Source organism: Phaethon lepturus, unplaced genomic scaffold (genome assembly GCF_000687285.1).
Source record: "Phaethon lepturus isolate BGI_N335 unplaced genomic scaffold, ASM68728v1 scaffold50251, whole genome shotgun sequence".
NCBI classification, from domain to species: domain Eukaryota; kingdom Metazoa; phylum Chordata; class Aves; order Phaethontiformes; family Phaethontidae; genus Phaethon; species Phaethon lepturus.
In genome coordinates, this window is record NW_010517959.1 from 1 (window position 1) to 8,616 (window position 8,616).

At 41.6% G+C, this 8,616-nt stretch overlaps 2 protein-coding genes across 2 annotated transcripts; one reads left to right on the top strand and one right to left on the bottom strand.

Annotated features, from left to right (window-relative positions):
* Positions 1–388: 388 nt before the first annotated feature.
* On the top strand, positions 389–4,340 carry BECN1 (beclin 1, autophagy related). The gene is made up of 8 exons (XM_010296548.1): positions 389–552; positions 819–955; positions 1,431–1,625; positions 1,844–1,990; positions 2,510–2,659; positions 2,745–2,805; positions 3,247–3,389; positions 3,734–4,340. Exons 1-8 carry the CDS (start codon positions 463–465, stop codon positions 3,900–3,902), a joined length of 1,092 nt encoding a protein of 363 aa, XP_010294850.1. The 5' UTR covers positions 389–462; the 3' UTR covers positions 3,903–4,340.
* An 827-nt stretch (positions 4,341–5,167) lies between these two features.
* Positions 5,168–8,529, bottom strand: CNTD1 (cyclin N-terminal domain containing 1). The gene is made up of 7 exons (XM_010296549.1): positions 8,358–8,529; positions 8,182–8,257; positions 7,777–7,951; positions 7,085–7,247; positions 6,437–6,581; positions 5,944–6,040; positions 5,168–5,329 (listed from the first exon to the last, which is right to left on the bottom strand). The coding sequence occupies exons 1-7, from the start codon at positions 8,527–8,529 to the stop codon at positions 5,168–5,170; spliced, it is 990 nt and encodes a 329-aa protein (XP_010294851.1).
* Between the last annotated feature and the right edge of the window lie 87 nt (positions 8,530–8,616).

Consider the following 8,616-nt stretch of genomic DNA (forward strand, 5'->3'; position numbering starts at 1 on the left):
TCCCGCCCTCCCTGCCGCCAGGCCTGCCCCAGCGCACAGCCCCCCGCAGCTTCCTTCGAGCAGCCCGAGCCGGCGCTGAGGAACTGCCCGGGGGAAGGGGCCCCCGCGGGCGTCACCTCTGCCGGAGGGGTACTCGTTAGCGGTGCACTTACAGCTGTTTCGTGTGACCCCCTTAGAGCTTCCCCCGAGGGATCCCCGTGGGCTCCTCAGCAGGCAGCAGTGCAGCCATTTGAGCATGCATAAATGCGCAATGTATAGGATGCTGCTTATTAGCTACGTGTTAACACAAAACACTGTCCCGATAGAGTGCTTCTGAAATGCAGGCTCCCCCATCTTTCTGCAAGTACATCTTGTGTGTTCTTCGTTTCTGACTCTTTGAACTAATCTGAGATGTAAGTTGAGCACTAGATCTAGTTCTCCCAGGCCCTCAACACTCAACTCTCAATAAAATTTTTTCCAAGAATGATGTCAACAGAAAGCGCCAACAGTTTCACGCTGATCGGAGAGGCGTCAGATGGTGGCACAATGGAAAACCTCAGCCGGAGACTGAAGGCAAGTTTTACATGAGCTGGTAAACTCAGATACTTTTGAACGGAGCATCAGTTTTTCTAGGGGCACTGCAAGATTAAACTGCAGAGTTTCCTGTAGCACTGGCCTTCCAGTATTTTTGTTGGCAAGTAGTTCAGTAAAGCTGGCTTATTTTAAATCAAGATTTGACCTGCAGATAATACTTTGCCAATTGAAGAAGCACATCTATTGAAAACCAACCGGCAGCTGCCTGTGGCTTCACCTGAACTAAGGGTGAGCTCTTCCTGCAGGTTACCGGTGACCTCTTTGACATTATGTCTGGGCAGACAGATGTGGATCACCCTCTGTGTGAGGAATGCACAGACACTCTGCTAGACCAACTAGACACGCAGCTCAACATCACAGAGAACGAGTGCCAGAACTACAAGTGAGTGATCCCGAGGTGACCTGAGAGAGAGTTGCTTTAGATTGAAGTCTAGGGAAAGAACTGATCCAGCTTTCCATGATCAGTAAGAGACACCCCTGATTTCAGTGCTTCGTTTTCTTTGTCTGAATGAGATGAAAATTTTATTTTTGTGAGTCCTGTGGTGTACAGCTTCTCCAGCTGAAGTCTCTGAGCCCATCAGAATGACTGATGGCACCTGCCCACAGTGCCTGTGTGGTCAAGGGCTTCACAGAGATGGTTACTGACAGGTAGTATCACTTCCTCAGTCACCATCTCACTCCCCTGTTCTGTGCGTGTTCCTGACTCACAGCGCAGGATCAATGTGGAAAGCTCAGGATTAACAAGAGGTGCACATGAAATCAAGAGTCCCTGTTTTACCTCTGCTCACGTGCACAGGCTGTCACAGAACCAGGGATGGTTGGTGGGGGCCTTGCGTAATTGTGTCACTCACCTTTAGGAGATGTCTGGAGATACTGGAACAGATGAACGAGGATGATAAGGAGAAACTGCAAACAGAACTGAAAGAACTTGCACTGGAGGAAGAGCAACTGATTCAGGAGCTAGAAGATGTTGAGAAGAACCGCAGGATTGTGGCTGAAGACTTCGAGAGAGTCAGGGCAGAGGCAGAGCAGCTGGAGCAGGAAGAAGCTCAGTGAGTGAACTACAATTGCAGTTTATGGCAGTGATTTTAGGTAACAGATAAATGAGATTATAATGTGGAGAAACCTATAACTAATGCCCAAATGCAAGTGGCTTGTTCTTTGCAAAATTGAAGGGGGCTAGAGCAAAAGAAACCTAGTATACCGTGTGAGCAATCACTTTTCTGTAAAAGCCTGCACTTAGCATTTCTTGTCTTGCTTTCATTAAAAGGTATCAGAAAGAATACTGTGAATTCAAGAGGCAACAACTGGAGCTAGATGATGAGCTGAAAAGTGTGGACAACCAAATGCGCTATGCTCAAATGCAGTTGGATAAATTAAAGAAAACCAATGTGTTCAATGCAACCTTTCACATCTGGTAATGTAGGCCCTGGAATATTCCATCAGTTTGCTAAGAATCTGCAACATATGCCCATTTAATACTGCCTTTGACAGGAAAGGTGCTAGTTGAGTCACAGTCGCCCCACAGCAAAGCAACTGGTCACAGCTCCCAACAGTGTCAGCTGAGAGAGGTTTGCAGTGCTGTGCAGATGTCCAAGTAGACTGAAATGGCTCTTTCACTAACCCTGTTAACGAACCGGGACCTACTGTGCTAGCTAACAGTAATCCTCTAATGTCAAGCTTTATAGAGTAGGTAGCTTAGGGTGTTTGGTTGGGGTTTTTTTGGTTTTTGGGGGGTGGCTTTAATGAACTCTTGTAATAAAAAGAGAACAAGTGGTTGGTATTTATATACACTTTTTAACCAGAGCCCCAAACCCTCCTTTTGCGTGGTTAGCAGCGTGCATTCTGCAAATGTTAGTGCGTGGCCCTTGTTTGGTTAGCATGCTAGAAGCTGTTCCTGCCCCAGTGCACTTATTTATAATTCCTCTTGTCACAGGCACAGTGGTCAGTTTGGCACAATAAATAACTTCAGACTTGGCCGTCTCCCCAGTGTTCCTGTAGAATGGAATGAGATCAATGCTGCCTGGGGGCAGACTGTGCTCTTGCTACATGCCCTTGCTAACAAAATGGGCCTGAAGTTTCAAAGGTATATGCAATATAATACACATTTCATTTATGACCCGGATAAAGACAGTTAAACTCATCTGCCTGTGAATCGTATCTCTTTTCAGATACCGTCTTGTACCATATGGCAACCACTCGTATTTAGAGTCCCTCACGGACAAATCGAAGGTAAGAGATCCTGCACAAATCTGAGGACATTGACCTTGAATGCCACAGAGCCCTGGTCATGCTGGGGGACACAGAAGACAAACTCAGCTCTTTATGAATTTATGGTACAGGAGAGCTAGCTAGCCTTCTCCAACATAATGGTATCTCACTCCATATCCTGTATCAAGCCACTTGTTCTGCCATCCAGTAGCATTAAAAATGACAGGACTCTTGAACTATACACTGCAGCTGGCCAGAGGACGATAGCATGATTTGGGATGATTATTGGTGGTTAGGAACCCAAGCCTGCATGCAGTAGGCACTTACCACAAAACAAGTCATAATAAATGTGCCACAAATCATTTCTAAGCATCCTATGACAAATCCTAAGTCTTGCACAAGACTTAAGTGCTGCAATGATCATATCTAAAATGGGGTGCCGGAAACAAATCTCTTTTCCAGGAGCTCCCCTTGTACTGTTCTGGAGGCCTACGGTTCTTTTGGGACAATAAGTTTGATCATGCAATGGTGGCTTTCCTGGACTGTGTGCAGCAATTTAAAGAGGAGGTGGAAAAAGGCGAAACTCGGTTTTGTTTGCCTTATAGGTGAGTGTTGCTACATAACGTCAAATTTACACCTCGTGTGCTCTCCTGTGCAGCATTAACTGACGTCTGTACCAGTCTACAGCACTGCTTGTTGTTTCAGTCTTGTCTTTCTGGACTCATCTGGTATTCTTTCTAATGTGCAGGATTACCACATTTGCTCTTAGTTTAATTGAAATGTAAAGATAGTTCCTCAGGTGAAGATCTGAGGCTTACTAGATTTCCTTTAAAAACAAAGTATTCTTACATAGAATAATATGAATGTCAGATTTAAATTTTAGTACTTGATGTAATATTGAGATTAAATGCTTGCAATAGTAATGTACTAATAAAACTTTGTGATACAGGATGGACGTGGAGAAAGGAAAGATTGAAGACACAGGTGGCAGTGGTGGCTCTTACTCTATTAAAACACAATTTAACTCTGAGGAGCAATGGACGAAAGCACTAAAATTTATGTTAACTAACCTGAAGTGGGGTCTTGCTTGGGTCTCATCCCAATTCTATAACAAGTAACCATGTAAAGAACTCGTTCTGGAAGCTGTGGAATTATCTGCGTTTCGTTGGAGAAAGTCAAATTAAGATGTCATTTAACATTAACCAGTACAAAATGTTTACAATACCAAAAATCCACATGACACTTTATTTTAAATACCATTATTACAATTAGTATATGGAAAAGCAATATGTAAAGCTATTGAGCTGAACAGAATTAAAAAAAAGCAGCTATTCAATAGATGCAAAACTGGTAATTTGGGGTTTATAGATATGCGTATAAATTACTGTCGAACTTCAAAACACCAATGAGTTTGATACTACTCTGTTATAGCTTAACACACAGGTTAGAAAAGCAAAATGTTACAAACACAGGGAATAATGTAGAAGCACTCACAGAAGCTCTGCTTGGTTATTAAAGAGTAACCACAGTTTGAAATAAAATATTTTCTAAGTCATGTCAGCACTTCTTTGTGCCACTGAACTTCAGCAGGTTTGATACTGTTTAAAATACTGTTATGTTATTAACTATTTGTAATACTTCCTGCAGCTTATTCTTGCACAGAGGTGCTATTCTACACAAAGAATGCTTTCATCTAGCATATGCCAGGTACAGCATAAACAGCCCGTGGCACTTACATGGACATGCTGAACAGGCATCTGCTGTGGTGACAACTGCATCGCTTTCAAAACTGGTGGGATTCTGTCCTTGCACAACACTGGTCAAAACCCCAGCTTTCTTAGGGTAAGACCAAGCAGGCTCTGAGCACTGGCAAAGACGGAACACAGTAACAAGCAGCCTGGCTGCAGCAGGCTGCCTGAGACAGTAATTAATTTTTTAAAAAGCAGCAATTGGAGAAAGAAAGTACAGCCCTGTTTGTAATGACTGGTCATGCAAGCTGCTTCTAGCACTACAGATTACCATGCACTTTAATGCCTTTTCAAAACATAACTCTTCTTAGTTTTCTCTTTATTCAAAGGAAAGTTGTATTCGTAACTTAGAAGATGCAGCTCCTACCATAAAGCTTTTGGTGCTGAAAGAGGTATTTCTAAATGCTACTTCGCTCCTGTGTGCCTTCCTTCATAGCACTAGCGCATTGCCTGAACGGACAATCTTTTCTAATTAACACATAACGTACAAAAGGTTACAGAACATCTGGTGTTCAAAACCAAAAGTAAAACCAAATTGTGTTAGGTGCCCTGTGCAGTATCACAGAAGATGGACTATTATCAACAGCCTAACAGTTTGCTACTGATATGCTAGTGACTGGCCGTAGAAGATAGTTCTATTTAAGAGACACCATTCTGTTCTCTGGAGCTTTTGTTCCACAGTTCCTATAGCGCTGCTTCGGAGTGGTACTGCCAACGATGTGTTTCAGTACTGCATAAGAAAATTCTAAGACACTTTGTGAAGTAATGCCAGTGATACAGTTTAAATGCTCCACAACCTTAAAAAAAAAAAAAGTATACTTACTTACAGTGCCTAAGAGACATTAGTTTACAGACATACTTCTTAACCCTCCAAATCTAATGAGAATAACAGTGCTCCCTGGGAAAACGCTAGTGGCTCTTTGACAGAAGTTGAAGCGTCTCAGCATGGCTTTTTGCTTGCTTGTTTTGGGGTTTTTTTTGTTTGTTTGTTTTGTGCTTTTTTTTTTTAATTATTTACTTGCTTCTATTGAAGAAGTAAAATGAAAAAGCTACTCTCTGTAATAGGCTGTTTGTTAATAGTATTCACTAGCAGTTTGGGCAGAAAGTTGTCCCATGGGATTGCTTCTCCAGCTGTCAATGAAACAGTGTCTCTGGGGGTTTGTTCTGGCTGTAAAGAAGCTGAAGCATGAGCATAAGCTCACACCAGTGCAAGCACAAGCCTTCCTGGGGAATTGCCTGTGTACCCTCATAACACTCTTAAAGTACACACGGTTCCTGCTAAAAAACCTGAAATGTCACCTCCCTCATGCTACTCCCAGTACAGTCTACCTGTCTTTTTGCTGTGCTTAAACATACAAACAACCTTCACATTTTTTTCATGTGGAGCTAATGTGTTTAGAAGTGACTGTACCTGCTCCCAATGCCCAGGGTTTAGTATGAACACGCTTGTGCTGATGATTCCAACAGCCAAGAGCATGAAATCTTCCTTTACTGTCAAGAACTTTGCTCTGCAGAAGTAAAAGCATGTTCTGGTATAAAATTATGCTAGTTTTACAGTTCAAAAGCACCTACTTCCGTAACCACTATACAGCCTATGGACACGTTAGCTTATTCAGTCCAAATAAAGCCTGATACTGTTAACCGTAACTGACAGTGCTAAAGCTGGATTTTTAGAATTAAGTTAAACACTTTCCTAGCTTGTCCCTAAAGCAAATGTGGTGAAGCACATTGCTTTGAGCTTGTATATTAAGGTCAATAAACAACACTGAAAGCCCCTCAAATAAAAATGTTTTAAAACATGCCAAAAAAATGGCATAATGGGAATTGTACTACTATTTATTAGGGTTTTTCAGGGTTTTCGTTTCAACTAGTTATTTTGAGCAATAGTCATGTAAACTACTTACACCTGCAGTTTGCTTGGTGTTGAATTTTCGATGGCAATCTTCAACAAAGTGTCGTAGATGGTATCTCTTGTAAGATAGGAGAAGTCTAGTAGTTGCATACACATCTGATGTAATGGTTTTGCAGGAAGCAAGCAGCCGTTATGTCCTAGCGCAGAGATCATAAATAATCAGCCATACATTTTGAGTCACTAAACTGAATAAGAAAGAAGTGTTAGTTATTGTAAGCGAGTGATGCAGATTTCTCGTGACAACTGCCCTTGGTTTCTGAATGCCACAGGTCTTCTCATGCCATAGACTTTGTCAATCTCAGCATAATTTCACTTACTCTGAAATACAGGTTGTCAGTCCTAGGCAAAGAAAATGGGAAGTTATTGTAGAAAATGTGGCCCTACACTAGGTTTTGGCAGTTTTAAACTCTTAAATCTTTTACTGGCTCAGTCATGACTGGCTGTCCAACAACATTCATGAGATTCTACTAAGGACAAAGTTCTCATCTGAAAACCCTGGACAATCTGAAAAGTTTCATGTGCCTTCACAGTATGCAAAAATCTGTAATGTGAGACATTTTGGTTCAGATCACTAATAGCTCTATTACTGATTAATTAAAAAAAAAAATTCTTTCCTATTCTCTCCTATTAATACTCTTACCTAAAACCTCTAGAAGCAATTCTGTGTAAGCTAAAGGAGTTGACACGTTGATCTGGAAGTGCAGAGTTTTTAAAATGGCAAGCTCAGACTCAATCAATTCCTGTTTAGTGTATGAGTATTTTAAGGATTGCAGAAATTTTAAAGCTGTGTCACTGTTAACTATCTGAAGAGAAAAAAAAAAAAAAAGACAAATTATCTTCTAGGCAATAAGGCACTTGCTAAGAACAAAGTATTTTCTTGCTTTACTCCTCCCATTGAATTTAAGCGTAAACAACTGCAGTGGTGATGCTGCCTGCTAACCCAGTGGTCGAACTCATCTTTTAAGCTGGCATGAGAAATCCAGCTTGGACCTTCTTTCCCGTAGGTTTCCTCTACCCAACAAACCTTCCCCATGCAGGTGTGAACCCTTTCTAGCCATACAATTTTTGACAACCACAGGCTAAGTTTTCCCGCTACCTGTACTTTTTTTTCCCCCGGAGTACTGGGAACATTTCCTGACAGATTGTTACTTGATGAGTGACAACTGATCTGCCCTAAACAGAAGAGATTTAGGTCTTCATTTCAATATCCTTTGCATTTCATTATCACTACTGTATTTCAGAGAGGAAATCTATTTTTTAAGAGAGATTAATATACTACACAATTTTCTACACTGCTAAAAAATGCTATAGGAAAAAGTTTAGCTGGCTTACATTATAGTGTAAGGAAAGTTTGCTTGCAAGCTGAATGCACGACACAAGTCGCAGGACAAACGTGTCATATATTTGATCTTTCAAAGAGCTCCAGCTGCTGCCTTGTCCTTGTTCACGACTTTTAACATTCTCTCTGGAGGACTCACACATTTGTTCTACTTGCTTGATCATAAACCTACAAAAACTACAATTGCTCAGAAAACAGTTCTCTTCTGCTAAGAAAAAGGAAGAAAAGCAGTTCTGCATGTACTCAGAATATATGGATAGCTGTTAATTTGAATTAAATGAGTGAAGAGACAAAGCTTTAGACATGCAAAAATTGTTTGAATGAGTGCTATAGAGCATGCACAGTGTAACCACATGAGAGAAATGAGAAATGCACTGAGGAATTAAGATATTTATTACCTTTCAAGTAACTCTACCGCTTGGTACCTTGCTGATTGGTCCAGGTGCCATTTTTCAGACAAAAGGAATATAAATTCTGCAAAAAAGCGCAACAGTAACTCACTTCAGTCAACTGAAGCTCATTATACAGTAGTTACCCATCTGAGGAGTTAGCTGTAGTTGAGAAAAAGTCTCACCCACTATCTGTGTCTCTTTGAAGCATCCGGCCTGATCTGACAGTTCACTCAGGTACTGTTCATTTTCTGTGGCCAAACAGATCAGTGTATCCTCAATAATCTCAGGAGCGACCTCGCCAAAGATGGGGGCTGGGTCACAGCACCGGGACGCTGTTTGCACCTGGGACCCCATTTAGCAGTTCAGGTCAGAGACCTTAGGGATGGTAACTATTTCAAAGGCACCACAGCACTTTGTCTCCACCGGTGGGAAAGGGCCCCA

Excerpts from the sequence above, each read along its gene's own strand:
- BECN1 (XM_010296548.1), top strand. The coding sequence starts at position 463 with ATGATGTCAACAGAAAGCGCCAACAGTTTCACGCTGATCGGAGAGGCG. Across the intron at positions 1,626-1,843 it reads CTGGAGCAGGAAGAAGCTCA|GTATCAGAAAGAATACTGTG; the intron begins GTGAGTGAACTA and ends TTTCATTAAAAG. Across the intron at positions 2,660-2,744 it reads ATGGGCCTGAAGTTTCAAAG|ATACCGTCTTGTACCATATG; the intron begins GTATATGCAATA and ends ATCTCTTTTCAG.
- CNTD1 (XM_010296549.1), bottom strand. The coding sequence starts at position 8,529 with ATGGGGTCCCAGGTGCAAACAGCGTCCCGGTGCTGTGACCCAGCCCCC. Across the intron at positions 7,952-8,181 it reads GCGGTAGAGTTACTTGAAAG|GTTTATGATCAAGCAAGTAG; the intron begins GTAATAAATATC and ends TAGTTTTTGTAG. Across the intron at positions 7,248-7,776 it reads AACTTTCCTTACACTATAAT|ATAGTTAACAGTGACACAGC; the intron begins GTAAGCCAGCTA and ends TTTTCTCTTCAG.